General features: G+C 41.2%; 1 protein-coding gene across 1 annotated transcript; it reads right to left on the reverse strand.

Annotated features, from left to right (window-relative positions):
- Positions 1–12,413: 12,413 nt before the first annotated feature.
- LOC116902900 (taste receptor type 2 member 39) lies at positions 12,414–13,454 on the reverse strand. The gene has a single exon (XM_032905228.1). It carries the CDS (start codon positions 13,452–13,454, stop codon positions 12,495–12,497), a length of 960 nt encoding a protein of 319 aa, XP_032761119.1. The 3' UTR covers positions 12,414–12,494.
- Positions 13,455–20,742: the final 7,288 nt, after the last annotated feature.

Below are 20,742 nucleotides of genomic sequence, written 5' to 3' on the forward strand. Positions count from 1 at the left end.
AGCTCTGCTTGAATTTAAAAGATAGATATAGATCTTGTTGTTAGGTCGCTTAGCACTGGTAGTTAGGTCACTTAACCCTCCCTGTACTGTTCCCAGTCAGTTGATTTACCCAGCCAACATCCTGTTTTTTGAGCCAAGCTCATTCCTTTGTGGTTACTTAACCTCACCCTACATCCTGCTTCTGCCAGTATAACTTCTGCCTGGGAAAAATTAAAAATTGTCAGCTTGATCAGATCTCCTGTCTTGCTGTCCATTCTTTGTGTCTCTTGTTCCGCATTCTCTTCTAGGTGGTCCCCAGCCTCTGCTGACTGACCTGTTGGATGGGGCCAACTGGTGCCCAAACAGGGAACTTTGGGTGTTGCAGAGGAGAGAATTCCACTCATCAGTGGAGGATAGGCCTATCCACTCATCACAGAAGCACCAGAGAGTGTCTTCAGCTCATTATGATGCCACTGTGAGACAGTCCTGGAGATTTTAGTGTGGCACAGATCTTAAGATAAGTGATGGGACAAGCATTCTCTAAGCAGTCACCTTTTGTTTCCAGGCTCAAGGAGTCCCTCAAGTTGCGAGGAACTAGGATTAAGAAAAAGGATCTAAAGAAAATTTTGGACTTTGTGAGAGATATTTGCCCATGGTTCCCCCAGGAAGGAACAATTGATGAGAAGCAGTGGCGTAGAGTTGGTGATTGTTTCAAAGACTATTATGAGACTTTCAATCCTGAGAAAATTCCGGTCACTGCCTTCAATTACTGGTCTCTTATTAATGAGAACCTTAGGACCACTCCTGAGTGGCTTGACCTTCAACACTTGGTCACAGAAGGGGAATGTTCATTAAGAGAACATTCCTTGAGGCCTGTCTCCCTCCCCTCATCTACTGACCCTATTTTGGGAGAAGAGCTGGTCTCGGCATTAAGTCACCTTCCCAGTCGGTAATTATTGACATGGAAAGGGCCTCTAATCCTATCCTTGCTAGACCTATACCCACAATACAAATCCAAAAGGCAGCTTTATCTTACCTTTCATGATGGTGTTGCAATGATGGTGTTGTCATGTCCCATTCCCCCCTCCACCTTATGGCACCCTAGATGCAATCCTTGGTTCACCTTCTGTCTCCAATGCCTGTCATCAGCTGACCAATGACGTGGTGTCACTGAGATACATGATCGAGACTAGAAAAGAGTCTGGCTTAAAGCCTCAGGCCAGGGTAAAAATCAGGAAAGAAAACCCCATAAGGTTCTAGCCTTTCCTCTCTCTTTACGGAGTGTGTCTAAGGTCGTCAGAGACCTCTCCACCCCAGGTAACCGGGAAAAAGAAGAGGACTTGGTGACTCATGATGATGACAAGGACATTGATGATGAGCCTCACCCCAACTCACAGGGAGCAAGAGATGACCCCACAGCCCCTGCGGTGACAGCTTTGTGTCTCCTACTGTTCACATGCCTAACACACTGAGCTACCACTATCAACCTCTATTAAAGTTTTAGTAAAGCTCAAAACAGCAGTATCAAATTATGGTCCTGTAGCCCCTTTCACATTGGCATTCCTAGAATCCTCTTCTGAGCTATGGCTCACGCCAAGAGACTTTTCTCAGTTTCCTCGAGCCGCACTCTCAGGAGGTGACTTTGTGCTTTGGAAGCATGATGTGGTTTGGTCAATATTCTGGACCTCCACCGCCATTTGGTGGCCTACTTCACTCCACCCAGACCTCTGTAAACTAGCCCTTGGGGCCTGAGCCCCTTGGGGCCTTGAACATCGGCTTGAGCTCCAAATTGCCCCAGAGGATAACATGTCCAACACCTAGAGCAATCAGGCCCAAAATTTGTTCATTTTGGTCTGCAGGTCTGTCAAGCCTGGCTGCAATAATGTAATAAGACGCATCTTGCTCCAGGCCACTGACTTTTATGTATGCCCTGGATACCACAGGGGTCGTACTCTCCTCAATAAATGTGGTGGCAAGTCAGATCACTATTGTGCTGTCTGGGGATGCAAGACCACAGGAAGAACTTATTGGGGACCATCCTACTCTTGGGATTACATCATAGTGTCTAGGAATTTCTCCCACCTCTCTAAATCTATCCTCCACAACCTCCTCTGTAGGAGCAGTGAGCCTTCCACCTTGGGCTAGTGTCTTCTCCTAAATATTATAGATTCACAGACCACACAAAGGACAAAGACTGGACACACAGCTTCTCCTGGGGCCTCCGTCTATATCAATCTGGGACAGACACAGGTCTCATTTTTACCATCAAACTTCTCAAGGAACCCTTCCATGATTCCAGACCAATACCAATTGTGCCTAATCCCATCTTAGTACCTCCACCTCAACCTCCCAAAAAACTGTCGTCCTCTGCTAACCATGTTCCCACACTGCCACTCCCCTCTTTTCATGGTAGCCAATTTACCTCCCCCTGTTCAAACAAAAGAACCTAATCCTCACCCTAATAAATCAAATCTTTCTTACACTTAATGCTACCTCCCTTGACCTTGTGGACGATTGCTGGCTATGTTATCACTCTCAGCCACCCTTCTACGAGGGGATCGCTATTCCTGGTACATTTTTTTTTACCATCAATGATTCTCGACATTGCCGCTGACAACCTGGAGAGTGGAATGGTTTGTTCTCTCCCAGGTACCTGGATTGGGCCTTTGTGTCACCCTTAAAACTCACCCTTCACAGTATGCCCACCTTTGTAATCTCACCCTTCCCCCTGATAAAAATAGCCAATACCTGCTGCCCCCTAATGATGCCTAGTAGTTTGCCTTGATGGTCTTATTCCCTGCCTTTCAACTGAGGCTTTCTCCCCAGAAAGTTCTGACTTTTGCATTCTTGTACAATTAGTCCCTCGACTAATCTACTACCATTCAGAGGAATTTTTTCATCTCTGGGATCAGTCTTCTGACCCACCTCCTGCTTTGGTCTGTCAGCGACGAGGACCCATTTCCGCCATAACCATATCAGTGCTCCGGTCTTCGTGCCGTGGGAGTAGGGACAGGTATCTCTTTACTTGTTCTCTCTAAATCCAGGTATCAAGCCATCGATGACAATGTCCAAAGACTCCAACAAGGGGTCGACGATCTTTCCGACTCCCTCTCTTTCCTCACAGAAGTGGTCCTTCAGAATCACAGAGGACTCGATCTGCTCATTTTATAGCAGGGAGGACTCTGTGCAGCACTCAAAGAAGAGTGCTGCTTCTATGTAGACAAGACATGCATGGTGAAAGAGTGTATGAAAAAGGTTAGAGAAGGCTTAGAAAAGAGGAAGAAAGAGAGAGAGAGAGCGAGAGAGCTTAGAAAGAGAGAGAGAGAGAGAGAGAGAGAGAGAGAGAGAGAGAGAGAGAGAGAGAGAGAGATGAGAGCTGGTATCCCCGTGGCTTTCCACTTTATTACTCTCCATTTTAGGACCACTAGTAGGGCTGTTTTTGCTTATTTCTTTTGGCCCCTTGGGCTCTTAATAGACTTACCAGCCTGGTAAAGTGGTAAATAAATGATTTAGTAGCTAAACCCATACAGATTCATTATCATAGATTGGCTATGGAGGGTCAAGAAGCCCAGGATGAAGGCACTAATCCATCTTGGGTGTTCTCTAATCCCATCTCCACCCAACCATTTCCGCCCCTGGACCAGATAAGGGGAGGCTGCCCAGGCCCTCTGCCTTCTTGGTGGTAGAGCTTCTTGCTTAGGGTTGTGAGGTGAAGCACTGCAAGGGGACACTTCTGTCATAATTATAAAGCTCCTGGGCCCCCTGAGTACAAGCCTGACTGCATAGGGGTTGATGTCAAAAAGAACTTTCCCCTCTCCAGGAAAAAGACATCGGGACAGGTATGATGCCTAGGCCTCACTGGACTACACCAGAGGTGGGGGTGAGGGGGATTGGTGTCATTACAAGGTCCCCTCTGGCTATTGGAGGTCAGGCCTCTATCCCTGCCCTAGCAAACATTGTTACCACCGTGGTCCTTCTAAGATAAGTAAAACGGGGAGATGTTGGGAGCAGCCTCATGTTAGATCTAAGCAACCATACTTAAGCCTGCAGTTCTGCTTGAATTTAAAAGATAGATATAAATCTTGTTGTTAGGTCACTTAGCAGTGGTGGTTAGGTCACTTAACAACCCTCCCTGTACTATTCCTCCTGCTGACTAATTTACCCAGCCAACATCCTGTTCAGAGTCAAGCTCATTCCTTTGTGGTTACCTAACCCCACCCCACATCCTGCTTTTACCAGTATAACTTCTGCCTGAGAAAAATTAAAAATTGTCAGCTTGATCAGACCTCCTCTCTTGCTGTCCGTTCTTTGTCTCTTGCCCCCATCCTCTCCTAAGTGGTCCCCAGCCTCTGTTGGCTGCCCCGAGGGAAGGGGCAAAAGTAAACATAGCATAGAAAAACTCCAATTCAAAAGAGAGTCATTCAGTCTCATGGCTGAAACCACAACCGAGAGAGACTGCCAACAGGCCAATAATGAGAAGTCACTATAACATGAGTTGAGTCAGTTGAGTCTCCACCCTGTAGGTACTGTTCATCTTCCTGGACTAGAGTTCAGCCCTGGGAGTCACAGTGGCTCACAAGTGGTCACAATTTTCTCAAAGGGAAAGGCCACTGGTACTTGTGTTTGTCACTGGCACCATTGATGGACAGAGTAGTTCACCATTTCCTAAGGAGCAAGAATAACAATGGCCTTCACAATTGCAGTTTCGCTTCTCTTCATAGCACCCACATTGCTTAGCTTCTCTTCCACTTTCATCTCTCCACCATTTGCATGCTTCCTTTTCTCCCTCCACTTCACCGCCTACTTTCATACTTCTGCCATGTCCAGCCTGCTGAGGGCCAAGAACAGCCCACAGTATTGTCTCTCTATGTGACTTTCTAAATGCAACACTGCCTTTGTTTTAAGAACTAGTAATAGCTAACAAGTAGCTTATGTATGGAGATATAATTTTGTTTTTCACATGATAGAAATGAAAGACACAGATTGCTAAGACTCATACTGATGGTAAAGTGAATTAGAAACATCACTAGTATCCAGAAGACAAAAGACTCAACCAGAGAGAGATTTCTCAGCATTTTATATTTATATGCAAGTACCCATAAACAGAAAAATGTCCTTGTTAGAAACTTCAGAGCACACTCTTCAGGGTGAAAACTTTTTACTTCATGTTTAAGAAGAGGAAAACACCAATAAAACAAACCCTCAAAGCTAGCTTAAGCCAATTTATTGAAACAAGGAAACAGAAGAGGGAGATCAGAAAGTGCAAAGGAAAGGGACATCTTTGCATGAAGTGTCACCCAGCGCAATAAGAAGCTTCCCTGAAAAGGCTGGAACAGCATTGATATACATGTAGAAACATGAGGGCTTGGAAGATATTTGACCCTTCAACCATTTATTCTCATTTAAGCAACTCTAGTGAAACTCAGTGTGTCACACATCCAAGAGACATGAAAGTAGGAGGTGGGTGTCTTACTGAGAAGAAGGGCTTCAGTGAGTGAAGAGGGGGAATAAAAGATGTTAATGGGATGAACATGATTATGGCTCACTATGTACATGTATGAAACTTTTACAGAATGGAAACAAAACTGAAAAAGAAAAGAGAGGAATGTTTGGTAACAAAGGTGATAGAAATGCTTCTCTACCCGCATTGAGGTTACACCTTAGTAAGTTCATCATAAGGCAAAAGTATTCTAAGTACAAAAATGCATCCCATATGGTATAAACTCTTAGAAAGCCAAAGGATCATTACCAGAGTCACTGTAGCCTGAGTCACACCAGTGTTTATATTCCAGAGCACATTATTACAATGAAAGTGAAAGGTAGCAATTAATTTTACAACTTCTAAGTAGAGGGTCACAATGGATATTGATTGGCTCACAGACAGGTTAGTGAAGAATGTGTTACTGGATGCTGTTTTGACTGTGGTCTTCAAACTTCATATGTTGAAAATGACTTCCTTACTGCAACATGGGGTTGCGGTGGTGACTCATTGTAAAGTACATGTTGTGTAAGTGTGGTGACCTGAATTTTGGATCCCTAGTACTCATGCAAAAAGATGAATGTCACAACACACATCTGTAACATCACATTATCTGTTTGAAATTCTTAAGCTAGAGACCTTGAGTCAAATGCTTCTGTTCAACGTTAATCTCACAGTTAGTCGCATTCTGTTATAGCACCACAGAAAGGGCTATGGTATTAGGGTTTAACAGCACATGTAGTATTTACTTGAGAAACACAAATCACATAATTCAAGTAGGCAAGCTGTGAGTTCACAGAGAAGCACTACTGAATATCTTATACTAATTTTTGAGTAGACATGAAAAATATCTTGTGGTCATGGACTGAAGGTCATATAATGACAAAAAGACATAAAGCAGAGTAAATATATTTTATGAACTCCAGATACTATGCCTGATAAATAAGTCATCTGCCAATATGTTTTGTCATATTATTTCAGAATTTTATATAAGAATATAAATCAACAACAAAATATGTGTTCTTGGAAAGCAGAAATATTAAAGAAAAAACCTGCAATTTTTGGTTGACTATTCCCCCAATCTTTACTCCATTCCTGTGCCTCCATTTCTTGTAGACAGGATAAATTTCAGGTCAAAAGTTTTGTGGGTGGCCTGGTGTCCCTGTCGCTCTACTGGGATTCCTGGCTGACTACAGGTGGTGACCTCTTCAGTCAGGTTCTATATCCCCAATGTTGTGGGTCACAGCTAAGGTCACCCTCATTGATTCTTGAGTGCCTCCCTTATCCCTGGTCTCTATAACATCCTGGATATGTCTGCCCACAAGCATAACAGTGCATCACTAATGATGTGTCGGTGATTGGTGTTTACCCACTGCATGAATCTCAAGTTGGGTCTGTTATTGGTTGGCCATTCAATCAGTTTCTGCTCCACACCCTGTGCCTGCATTTCTTGTAGACAGGAAAAATTTGGGTCAAAAGTTTTGTGTGTGGGTTCATGTCTCAATCATTTCATTGGGGGTTCCTTCCCATTCCCTCTCCCACCTAGTTTCCTCACTCCATTTGCCTTCTATGACTATTTTATTCTCACTTCTATGTGAGATTCAAGCATTGTACTTGGGCCTTCCTACTTGTATAGTTTCTTTGGGTCTGTGGAGTGCAGCATAGACATCTTGTATTTTATGGCTAATATACACTTATAAATGAGTACATACCATGCATGTCCTTTGGGGACTGGGCTATTTCATTCAGGATGCTATTCTCAAGTTCCATCCATTTGCCCACAAAATTCATGTCTTTTCTTCATTTTTTTAAGTTCTCTTTTTTCCTTTTATTAAATATAGTTCTTTTCACATACATCACCACCACCGCCGCCGCCGCCGCCGCCGCCGCCGCCGCCGTCGTCGTCGTCGTCGTCGTCGTCGTCGTCGTCATCATCATCATCATCATCATCATCTACATATTATTCACTTTACATCCTACTCACTGCTCCCTCTCAGTTATCCCCATTTCTGCAATCCCTTTCCCATATCCTCTGAGCAGGTGGGGGCCCCCTGGGTCGATCCCTACCATGGTTGGCATATTAAGTCTCCCTGAGGTGAGGTACATACTCTCCCACTGAGGCCAGACAAGGCAGTCCAGTTAGAAGAACATATCCCAGGCAATAGCTTTTGGGATAGCTCTCTCTCCAGTTGTTTGAGACATGAAGACCAAGCTGAACATCACTACATATGAGCAGGGAGACCTAAGTCCAGACTGTGTATGTTCTTTGAATGGTGGTTCAGTCTCTGAGAGGCCTAATGGTCCAGGTTAGTTGATTCTGCTGGTCTTCCTGTGGAATTTTTATCTTCTTAGGGGCTGTAATCCTTTCTCCTGTTCTTTTATAAGAGTCTCCAAACAACTAATTTCTTTGAGTTAATTTTGTATCTAGCCACTTTTCTGAAGGAGTTTAGCAGGTATAAGAGTTCTCTGGTGGAATTTTTGGGGTAGCTTATGTATACTATCATATCATCTGCAAATAGTGACACTTTGATTTCTTCCCTTTCAATTTGTATCCCCTTGATTTCCTTTAGTTGTTTTATTGCTCTGGCTAGAACTTCAAGTATGATATTGGATAGATAGGGAGAAAATAGGTAATCTTGTCTCTGATTTAGTGGAATTTTTAAAAGTTTATCTCCATTTAGCATGATGTTGTCTCTTGACTTGCTGTGTATCACTTTGATTATATTTAGGTATGTGTCCTGGATCCCTGATTTCTCTAATACCTTTAATATGAAGGAGTCCTGGATTTTATCATTTTATTCTTTTAAGAATCTAATGAGATAATCATATGGCTTTTTTCTTTCAATTTGTTTATATGATGGATTATGTTGATGGAGTTTTGTATATTGAACCCATCCCTGCAAGCCTACTTACCTTGATGGATGATATATTTGATGTTTCCATGGATTAGCTTTGTGAGTGTTTTACTGAGTAGTTTTTGGGTCAATGTTCATAAAGAAATTGGTCTGAAGTTCTCTTTTTTGTTGAGTCTTTATGTGGCTTAGTGACCTAACTATAACATCCTGGATATGTCTGCCCACAAGCATAACAGTGCATCACTAATGATGTGTCGGTGATTGGTGTTTACCCACTGCATGAATCTCAAGTTGGGTCTGTTATTGGTTAGCCATTCAATCAGTTTCTGCTCCACACCCTGTGCCTGCATTTTTTGTAGACAGGAAAAATTTGGGTCAAAAGTTTTGTGTGCGGGTTCGTGTCTCAATCATTTAATGGCAATCATTATGATGCCACAATCATTACGTGGCATCATAAAATGATTTTGGCAGTGTTCCTTCTGTTTCTATTTTGTAGACTAATTTGAGGAGTATTGGTATCAGCTCTTCTTTGAATGTCTAGTAGAATTCTACACTAAAATGATCTGGCCCTGGACTTTTTTTGGTTGGGCGACTTTCAATGACTGTTTCTTTCTTTAGTGGCTATAGGGCTGTTTAAATAGTTTACCAGCTCCAGATACATATGTGGCAGAGGATGGCCTTGTCTGACATCAGTGGGAGGGGAGGCCTTTAGTTCTGTGGAAATTTGATGCCCCAGCATAGAGAAATGTTGGAGGGGTGGGGCGAGAGAGAATGGGTGGGTAGGGGAGCACCCTCATAGAGGCAAAGGAGAGAGAGGACAGGAAGGTGTGGAATGGGAGGCTTGTGGAAGGGTAACCAGGAAGTGGGATATAATTTGAGATGTAAACAAATGGAATAATTAATAAAAAAATAAAAAATAAAGTTATCTTTGCTTACTTCAATAGACAAATTTTAGAGTTATTTTAAAATATTCATTTTCCATGAATAATATATGTCTGTTATTTTATGTAGATTAAAACAATCCTATTTTGATTGGAAAAAAATAGTTTACCTGATCCTGATTTAGCTTTGATAGGTGTTATCTGTCTAGAAAATCATCCACTTCACTAAGATTTTCCAATTTTGTGGATTACAGGCTTTTGAAGTAAGACCTAATGATTTTTGAATTTCCTCAGTGTCTATTGTTATGCTTTCCTTTTCATTTCTGATTTTGTTTGTTTGGATACTGTCTCTCTGTAATTTGATTAGTTTGGCTAAGGGTTTGTATTTCTTGTTGATTTTCTCAAAGAACCAGCTCTTGGTTTCATTGATTCTTTGTATTATATTCTTTGTTTCTAACTGATTGATTTCAGGCCTGATTTTGATTATTTCCTGCTATCTACTCTTATTTGGTGTTTTTACTTCTTTTTTTTCTAGAGCCCTCTTTTATACAAATGATAAAGTGGTCGAGAAAGAAATTCAGAAAACAACACTCTTTACAATAGTTACAAATAGTATAAAATATCTTTGTGTAAGTATAACCAAGCAAGTGAAAAATCTATATGACAATCACTTCAAGTCCTGAAGAAAGAAGTTGAAGAAGTTATCAGAAGATGGAAAGATTTCCCATGCTCTTGGATAGGAAAGATTAACATAATGAAAATGGCCATCTAGTCAAAAGCAATTTACAGATTCAATGGGGTCCTAATTAAAATTCCAACACTTTTTTTTATAGACCTTGAAAGAGCAATTCTCAACTTCATATGGAAAACCACAAAAACCAGGATAGCCAAAAGAATCCTGAGCAATAAAAGAACTTCGGGTGGAATCATCATTCCTGATCTCAAGCTGAACTACAGAGCAATAGTGATAAAAACTATATGCTTGGTATTGGCACAGAAACAGACACGTTGATCAATGGAATCAAATAGATGCCCAGGAAATAAACCCACAGTCCTTTGAATATTTGATTTTTGATAAAGAAGCTAAAGGATACAATGGGAAAACTAAAGCATCTTCAACAAATGGTGCTGATCTACTGGATGCCTACATGTAGAAGAATGTGAATAGATCCATATTTATCACCCTGCACAAATCTCAAGTCCAAGTGGATGATGAACCTCAACATAAAACCAGATACTCTGAAACTCATAGAAGAGAAAGTGAGAAATAACCTTGAATGCGTTGGTATATGAGACAATTTCCTGAACTGAACACCAATGGCTCAGTCTCTAAGATCAACAACTGATCTCATGAATGGGACCTCATGAAACTGCAAAGCTTTTGTAAGGCAAAGGACACTGTCAATAGAACAAAACAGCAGCCTACAGATTTGAGAAAAGATTTTTTTTAACCAAGTCTACATCTGATGAAAGGCTCATATATCAAAGATATAAGGAACTGAAGAAACTAGACATCAACAAGCCAAATAACAGCTGGCTGTTGGTTGGCCATTCCCTCAGCCTCTGCTCCTCCCACTGTGCCTGCATTTCTTGAAGACAGGATAAGTTTTAGGTCCAAAGTTTTGTGGGTGGGTTGGTGTCCTTATTGCTCCACCAGGCTTCCTGCGTGGCCCCCGGGGGTAGCCTCCCCAGGATCCATATTTCCAATGCTGTGAGTCATAGCTAAGTTTGTTGAGTTGTTGATGGCAAACCTCTTGAGTTCCACCCCAACTTGGGCAAGCACCAATCCCTGACATTATTAATGATGCTCTGTTATGTTTGAAGACTGGAGTCTAGCATGGCTGTCCTTTGAGAGTCTCCACCTACCAACTGACTCAGATGGATGCAGACACCCTCAGCCAAACAGTGGGTGGAACTTGAGGTCTCTTATGGAAGATTTGGGTGAAGGATTAAGGGCCCCTTAAAAGATAGGAACTCCACAGGAAAACTGACAGAATTAACTAATCTGGATCTTTGGGGCTCTCAGAGACTAAACCACCAACCAAAGAGCATACATGTGTTGGACCTAGGCCTCCCCCCATACTTATGTAGCAGAAGTGTAGCTTCTGTGGGTCCCAAACAACTTGAGGAGGGTGCTAGACAGGATGCACCTAGCCCTGCAGCGACTTGATATGTCCAGGTAGGGGGATACCTAGGGGGATCTTCCAGAAGGGGAGTTGAGGATGAAGGCACAATTGTGGAAAAGGTTACTGGGAGTAGGGGAAATGTGTGGGATGTACAGAGAATAAATAAAACAGAATAAAACAAAACAAACAACTAAACACTTTATTTTTGTACTTATGAAGAGAATATAAATCTTTTAATCTGTATACATGTATCTATCTCCTTTAAATAATGGGGCCATAGGGCTGTTGAGATGGTTCTCTGCCTGCTGATTGGCCTGATGACTTGCACTTGATCCCCAGGATCCACTTGGTAAAAGGAGAGAACTGGCTCCTGCAAGCTATTTTCTGACTTCTACATGCATGTCATGGCAAGTATGCATACACCCACACACAGATTATAAATAAATACAAAATGTATATGTCACATTAATATGTGTAGAAATAGAGGTTTTCTTATTGGGAGCAATTTTACACAGAGATTCTTCTTATGTATACTTCTGAATTTTCACAAATTTATAAAACCATTCATCTAGAAAAAAAGTCACATGGTAGGTTTTAGTTTGAAGGATATTTTTTGTATTGTTAACCTTGAGAGCTCTTCTCAAATTAGTTAGCTTGGATCTTTAGAGGGTGCACACAAATGAATTTCCAGATATTGCTTAGAAAAGCCCCATGAGGTTGAGAGGCACATGAAGAGGGAAAGAGAGGAGGTATCAGAAATTCAGGTTTTAGAAATTTCTGCTTTGGTATCTGTATCAATTATGATTGCACACTAGAACCGCCTGGAATACTAAGAAAACTTCTAAAATGACCCAAAAATCCTTACTTGATTAGTGTAAAATGCAAAGCTGGGTGTTTTCAAGTTAGACCTAGGTATTCCAATGTGTAGTGGATGTCAAGAGTCCCTGCCTCAGATAGAAGAAGAGGGAGATAAACAGAGTTCTAAGGACAAGAATATGTTAAATATCACAAATACTATGCCCGCAAGGCAGTAGAGAGCAATGGTGATCTATCCTGTATAGAGACTTTGCATGAGGTGGAGGGATCAGGTAAGGTTTGATTAACAAAGGTGCAGAGAAAAGAGAGATCCAGGTAAGTTGTCCATGTTGTGTGTCCTCCATGTTGTGTGCTAATATCAGTATCTACTTTGTAAGTGCAGATGAATTTGGGACTGAAGCTGCTTCCACGTTCTTCTTAAGCCAGGGTTGCTCTGAATCAGTAAAACTGAGTGGCCAGCTGGGTAGACAGGCAGACTGATTCTGAGAACACTACTCCAGAAGAGACTGGCATCAGCTATGCTGGATGTGGACAGAAACAGAACAGCTGCATATAAAATGTAGAGAAAGAGAAAGCAGCTGGTTTCTTTGATGGCCTGCTTATGAGCCTCTACTCGGGGACTTCTGGAGCCAGCATCACCGTTTCTCATGTGCAGGGTGTGTCTCCTGAGAGAAAAAATTAGAAGAGTAGCTGTTGCAATGAACATGGTCAGAGGCGGGAGGATTCCAAAACTGAATAAAAAGGCCACATTGACAACATCGGCCTCAGCGACATAGAGTTCCATTGTGAAGTTGCAGATGTTGCTACTTAGAGAAATGTTGTTGTACACAGTGTATTTATGATTGCAGAAGAACATGCTGGAGCTGAAGGAAATAAACACCGAGAGCCATAGAAGCCAGGGCATTAATTCAGAAATTCTCCACTTTAGCTTGAAGAACAGGGGGTAAGAAAAATTGGCAATCTTCACAAAGTGGAAGAAACTAAGCAAAGCAGCAAACCAGAGGCTACAATAATTTAGGAATACAAAGCTTACCCTTGAGACTCTATATAAAACACTGTTGTAAGAAGAAAAGTTGAATATGGAGGAAGTCATTTCTATCAAGATGATGCTTTGGAGGCCTATTCTGGATACGCTCAGAAGAAGCAGAATCCTAGTAGTTATGGAAACTGCCCTTTTCTGAACCCATGACACTGCATTCACAACTGTGATGATCCCACTTGCAATGATACCTATGGTGCACTCAGTGGCCACAAGTGTTAAGATCAAGATGGACAGTGGTAGCAAATCTTGTTTCCAATAGTTGCTGGGTTGAGCCATCCTGGATGGTTCCTCTTTGGAGCCTGCAGGAAAATGTGTCCCTGAAATTCATCGAGCAGTTCCCTGACAATGCCTGACTTATGTCATAGGAGGAAGAAGTTCGTGTACCTTCCAGAACATATTCAGTTTGTTTATCTTTTTAATAAAATAAACTCAATTTGTTTATTACAAAATTCTTGTATTTAAATATAAAGATGCAAACGATGGAATTATTTGGTTTCAAGACCTCTCCCTAGATTTGGATGTGTTTATGTTAGTTTTCTCAGGGCTCCCAGGGAAGCACTTGTAAGTCTTCAACTTCACAAACCACTAACATGGTATTGAGAACAATGCTTTTGACAGTTTAAAAACTTAATATAACAAGCCAAGTCACTATTTAATACATTTTCACTTGTGAATTCAGAAAATGAACATGAATCAATGATCTCTATGTGAATATTCAGATATCAATTTGAAGTGATTGAATTAATTAAAATTCATGGCATATGTATATATGTACTTATACTATTTTGTATACATACTTCTTATTTTGTGCTAGATAAGGTTCAAACAACAGCAACAACATCAACAACAACAACAACAACAACAACACACACACACTCAAATATATACACTCATACTCACACACTTCAACATTATGCATATCTATTTTGTAGATGAGGAAATTCAGTTATGCAGAGACTTAAAAACCTGTCTAAATCACACAACTTAAGAGTGAGAGATCTGGTATTCAAATCTAAGCCACTTGACACCATTCTTTTTTTAAGTGGTTTTGATAATTTCATACATTTGTGTTTTGTTTTCATCCTTTTTTTTTCTCTTTTGCCCCACTCCAACTTCTCCTGTGTGTTTTTCTATACCCTCTTAAATTTGTGACCTCTCTTCACACACACACACACACACACACACACACACACACACACACACACACACACCACAACCCTCCTGAGTCCATTTAGTATTGTTCTTATTTGTTCTTATGGCTGACCAATTGAGAGTGTATAATCTGGATAACGTATCAGAGCAATGCTTGCAAAAACAATTCTCTCAGCAGTCATTGGTTGGTTGTTGCTCTTTGTTTAAGGATGGGGACCTGTGAAATTTCACCTTTCATGCTGGCATTTCATTCCTCCTCCTCCTCCTCCTCTTCCTCCTCCTTCTCTTCCTCCTCCTCCTCCTCCTCCTCCTTCTCATCCTCATCTTAATCTTTCTTTCTATTTCTCTTCCTTCTCTTCTTTCTTCCTCTTCCTCCCCCTCCACTCTCCCTTCTTCTTTTTGTTATTTTGAGACAGGATTTCTCTGTGTAACCCTAGATATTCGGGAACTCACTCTGTAGACTAGCTTGGTCTGAACTCAGCAATACACTTGCCTCTGCCTCCCCACTGTGGGGGTAAAGTGTGCATTTCCAAGCCAGGTTTCATTATGCTGCTTTATTCAGGCAGCCATATTGGGATTTCCTGGGTAAGCTTTCAGATAAGATACTATTTCACAGCAAGTAAACAGCTGGATCCTATTACTCAGTCTCTCATCTTCTGAGATAATCCCTGAACCATAGATATATGGGTGATATTTTAGATGTACCAGTAAGGGTTGATAACATCAACACACATTCTTGCTCACTGTTTGATTTCTCTCTCTCTCTCTCTCTCTCTCTCTCTCTCTCTCTCTCTCTCTCTCTCTCTGTGTGTGTGTGTGTGTGTGTGTGTGTGTGTGTGTGTGAGAGAGAGAGAGAGAGAGAGAGAGAGAGAGAGAGAGAGAGAGAGAGAGAGGTGTAAGGCATATATTTGATTCAATTGTGATGTTTTCCTGGTAGTATCTTATGATATCATAATCACTTAAAAGGAATAATTAGAAGAAGACACATTTCTGTGTGTGAGTGCATTAAAATCTTGACAAAACCCTCACTTTTGAAAGTTATTTGTTTGCTGTCTATAGACTTAAGGTTAATATTTTCTCTCATTTCTTTCAAGAAGACACTACCTTTTAAAATTTTTAATTTTTTTACTTATTCACTTTACATCATGCTCACTGCACTCCCTCCAGGTCACTTCCTCCCACAATCCTTCCTCCATTTCCCCTCCCTTTCTTTTCTGAGCAGGTCTGAGCAGGTGGGGGCCCTCCTCGTACCCCCTTCCCCCCAACACTGGCACTTCACGTCTCTGCAAGGCTAGCCACTTTTCCCACGGAGTCCAGACAAGGCAGCCCAGTTAGAAGAGCATATCCCATACACAGGGAAGAGCTTTTGAGATAGCCCTGGTCCAGTTGTTTGTGACCCTCATGAAGACCAGCTGCACATCTGCCATATATGTGTAGGGAGGCCTAAGTTCAGCCCATGTATGCTCTTTGGTTGCTGGTCCATACTCTGAGGGCCCCAAGGATCCAGGTTAGTTGACTCTGCTGGTCTTCCTGGGAAGTTTCTATTACCTTCAGTGTCTGCAATCCTTTCTTCCACAAGAGTGCCCAAGTTCTATCCACTGTTTGGCTGTGGGTGTCTGTGTCTGTCTGAGTCAGCTGAGAGGTGGAGCCTCTCAGAGGACAACATGCTCCTGTTTACAAGCATAACAGAGTATCCTTAGTAGTGTCAGGTACTGGTGTTTGCTAATGGGATGGGTCTCAAGTCAGGCTGGTTACTGACTGGCTATTTGATCAGTCTCTGCTCCATTCCCCATGCCGGTGTTATAGACAGGATACATTTTAGGTTGAAACAAAGTGGGTTTTGTGGGTTTGTTGGTGTCTTTATTGCTCCACTAATGTTTCTGCCTGGCTCTAGCCGGTGGCTTCTTCAGGTTCCATATTCTCAAAGCTGTGAGTCATAGCAAAGTTCACTCCCATTGACTCTTGGGCGCCTGCCTTATCCCAGGTCTCTGTCTTATCCTGGAGATGCCTCCTATCTCCTATCTCCTCACCCTGTCAATTCATTTTCATGTTTCAATTCCTGTCAAGGCTTTATTCATTTTCATGGCCATAGTCATCTTTCCCATCCTTCCCACACCTGATCCTGAACTACTCCATTCCTCTCCCCATCCATTTTCCTCCCTCCATACTCTTATGACTATTTCATTACCCACCCCTTTTTTCTTTTCTTTTATTAGATATTTCTTTATTTACATTTTAAATGTTATCACCTTTCCCCTCCGGAACCCCCCTCCCATCCTATCCCCCTTCCCCTGTCTGCATGAGAGTGCTTCTCCCACCCACGCATCCGCTCCCTCCTGTCTTCCCACCCTGGCATTCCCCTACACTGTGGCATCAAGCCTTCACAGGGACAAGGGCCTCTCCTCTCAGTGATGCCTGACAAGGCCCATCTAAGTGGGATTCAAGCATCCTCTCCTGTGCCTTCAAGCTTTCAAGAGGACACTACCTTTTAAGGGAGGCCATATTTTAAAACTATTTTTTTCTCTCTATGTATGTATGTGTGTAGGAGCTTATGGAAACCAATAAAAGGGGTCAGATGCCCTGGTCCTATATTTACAGAAAGTTGTGAGTCACCTGATATATTTTCTTGAAGTCAAACATGGGTCCACTGAAAGAGCAGTAGCAATCTCAACCTTTGACACAGCTCTCCAGTCTCAAGGCAAAGCTCTTCATATGGAATAAATTACATGAGGTAACTCGTTTCTTCAGTTTTATATAGGTGTTCACACACATACAAACACCTTCCATTTAAAAAAAAAAGCAGAAAAACAAGGCTTGAGGTGAAAGTTTCACAGATACTTTACCAGGCATCATAACAGACTTACTGTAAAAGAATAGCCATGTTCATTGAAATTTGGGATATTAAAATGAAAATCGATGTGAAGAAAACATAACATTTTTAATTTGGGAAAGTTGTTTCTGATTCTAATGTATAAACACAGGACATACAATGATAGACTGTGTATTCAAAATGAGCTGACATTGTAATAGTATATATAACCCTAAACACTGATAAGAAAAGTAATTATAATAAGAAATTAGTTGGGAGGGGGATGTTTGCCCGGAAACCGGGAAAGGGAATAACACTCGAAATGTATATAAGAAATACTCAAGTTAATAAAAAAAAAAATGCTTCAGATGAAAGATGTTTAAAGTTGGTAAATGAAAGTTATAATTATTTTAGGTTCTAAAACATTGTTTTAAGGCATATGAAGTTATAGAGATATAAGAAAGGTATAAAAAAAGATGCATTTGCATTTGTGCTTAAATTCTTAATTGAATTTAAATACTTAATGTAATTATATCTTACCTTAATTAAAATAACTGAAAATTGGACCTAATTTGAAATAAAGATTTAATTTCCTTTCAAAAAAAAAAAGAAATTAGTTGATGACAAGCCTACAAAAGTTTTTTTTAAAGTTTCTTTTTTTTAAAAATTTATTTATTTAATGTATATGAGTACACTGTTGCTGTCTTCAGACACACCAGAAGAGGGCATCAGATCTCATTACAGATGGCTGTGAGCCACCATGTGATTGCTGGGAATTGAACTCAGGACCTCTGGAAGAGTAGCCAGTGCTCTTAACCGCTGAGCCATCTCTCGAGCCCTCTACAAAAGTTTTTAAAATAAGATTTGATTTTTGAATTAATAAAGGCTTCTTTTTCAAATGTCAAAAACTTATGAAGATTTTTTATCTTAATTGTTCTCTCTCTCTCTCTCTCTCTCTCTCTCTCACACACACACACACACACACACACACACACACACACACACACACATATATGTCTTTGGTTGCTGGTCCATACTCTGAGGGCCCCAAGGATCCAGGTTAGGGGATCTCTTTGTCTCTCTGTCTCTGTCTCTGTCTCTGTCTCTGTCTCTGTCTCTCTCTCTCTCTCTCTCTCTCTCTCTCTCTCTCTCTTAGGATTTCAGTTAGGATCTCTATTCATAGCTCTGGCTATCCTAAATTCACTATGTAGATAAGTCTGGCTTTGAACTCATAGTGGTTTGCCTGCTTCTGCTTCCTGAGTGATCAGATTATAGGCCAGCACTACCACGTCCAGCCTTTTCTTTCATTTTATGTGTGTGGGTCCTCTGCCTGCATGTATATCTGTGTATCATGTGCACACAATGCCACCAGAAGCCAGAAACGGTGTTGGACCCACCGGAACTGTAGTTACTGAGCTGTCTTGTGAGAGCTGGGAATAAAATCCATGCCTCCTAGAAGATCAACAGGTGGTTCAACCAGTGAACCATCTCTCTAGCCTCATTAAATTTCTGTTCTGGAGTTCTGCCCATTTCTCTCTACTTTCTGGTGGTTTCCGATGTCTTGCACAAGGGGACTTGTTAGTGGCTTTCTCCTTTTTCTAACGATCTACACTTTCAAATGAGTGGAAATGTCACGATCTCTCGGTTCAATGCTTCCCTCACATTTTCCTTCATTGTTTTCTCATATCATACCTGGCGAATAACCCAGTGCCCCTATCTAGAATGCAAAGTAGATAATCGATGGGTTAATAAATGCCTAATAATGACCTTCTACTCATGGATGCTTTCTCTAATAAAAGGCATGAGAAGAAACAATACTTATATTTTTTCCTCCCAAATTAAAATGTTTGTAGGTCCTTAGCCTAAATCCACTGTGGTAACTTCAGCAGTGACATGTCATGAGGACAAAATACATTTTTGTGTGGCTTTCTGCTTCAGATTCAAGATCTTGACATCTGAATGCAATTTCATTGTAAGTTATTAGTTTTCTGGTTGATAATTCAAGTACATTGGATTAATTGGAAAAATAGATAATTGAAAAAAACTAAAATTACCTTTTAGAATTATATTATTTTTAGAAAGGTATTAATACATTCAAACTGATAGAGTTTTATTTAGATTTATATAACTTGGTGATTTATTTATTTAATTTCTTTTAAAAAAATTTTATTGATTCTTTGTGAACTTTAAATCATGTATCCCAATCCCCCTATCACTCCATCTTTCTATATCTACCTTGTAACCTCCTCCCCAAAAGAAAACACCCATCTCACCATGGTAGCTGTGGTGTGTTAGAGTGTGTCACAGACTATGCCCTTTTGTCCAAACAGCTTCATTGTAATGAGTTATTGGTCTTGTTTGAGGCTTCTGGCTTCTCTTACACTGTCAAAACTGGGTCCTCACCATATTCATCTTGGAGATCCTGTTGTTGCCCTGTGTCATGAAGAGCCTGTAGTCTTGGATCTACTGCAGGACTGGTCCTTTCAGGTGCTCCAGCAGCTCCTAGACAGGGTAGATGTTGAAGTGGGCTAACTCAAAGTCCTGGATCTGGGCCTGGGAGTTTGCCAGTTTGCCAGTTTTCTTATGCCTACATCACCAGGGCCAGCTCTCCTGCTTTGACCAGGAACAGAACAGTCATGGATCTCCAGCACTCATGCCACCAGGGTCAGCTCTCCAGCAATGACATGAGAAGGAGTGGGACCATCTTTCCAGTAAAGGGAGGGGCAGGCTCTGAGAGCCCTAGGTCATCAACATGGTCTCATGTGGCAACGCAAAACAGGGATATTTGGTGGTAACTTGGGCCACAGATATTGACATTGAACCCTGCTACTGCAGGCCCATGGACCCAGGCATGGCCTTAGTGGCAGCATAGGCTGGGACATTACCAAGGCCTCACTTTGCAGTATAGGCTATTCACATTATGCTGTTCCTTACCACCTTCACAATAGTCCCAACCAAACTTTAACCAAACAAGTGAAAGATCTGTATGACAAGAACTTCAAGTCTCTAAAGAAAGAAATTGAAGAAGATCTCAGAAGATGGAAAGATCTCCCATGCTCAAGGATTGGCAGGATTAATATAGTAAAAATGACTATTTGCCAAAAGTAATCTACAGATTCAGTGCAATCCCCTTCAAAATTCCTACTCAATTCTTCATAGAGTTAGAAAGAGCAATTTGCAAATTCATTAGGAATAACAAAAAAACCAGGATAGCGAAAACTATCCTCAACAATAAAAGAACTTCTGGTGGATTCACCATCCCTGATTTCGAGCAGTATTACAGAGCAATAGTGATAAAAAACTGTATGGCATTGGTACAGAGACAGGCAGATAGATCAGTGGAACAGAATTGAAGACCCAGAAATGAACCCACACACCTATGGTCACTTGATCTTTGACAAGGGAGCTAAAACCATCCAATGGAAGAAAGATAGCATTTTCAACAAATGGTGCTGGTTCAACTGAAGGTCAGCATGTAGAAGAATGCAGATCGATCCATTCTTATCACCATGTACAAAGCTTAAGTCCAAGTGGATCAAGGACCTCCACATCAAAACAGATACACTCAGAGTAATGCAAGAAAAATTGGGGAAGGGCCTTGAA

This window comes from Rattus rattus, chromosome 6, assembly GCF_011064425.1.
Source record: "Rattus rattus isolate New Zealand chromosome 6, Rrattus_CSIRO_v1, whole genome shotgun sequence".
NCBI lineage: Eukaryota > Metazoa > Chordata > Mammalia > Rodentia > Muridae > Rattus > Rattus rattus.

Bases quoted from the DNA above. Each gene is read 5' to 3' on its own strand.
- LOC116902900 (XM_032905228.1), bottom strand. From the start codon at position 13,454: ATGGCTCAACCCAGCAACTATTGGAAACAAGATTTGCTACCACTGTCC.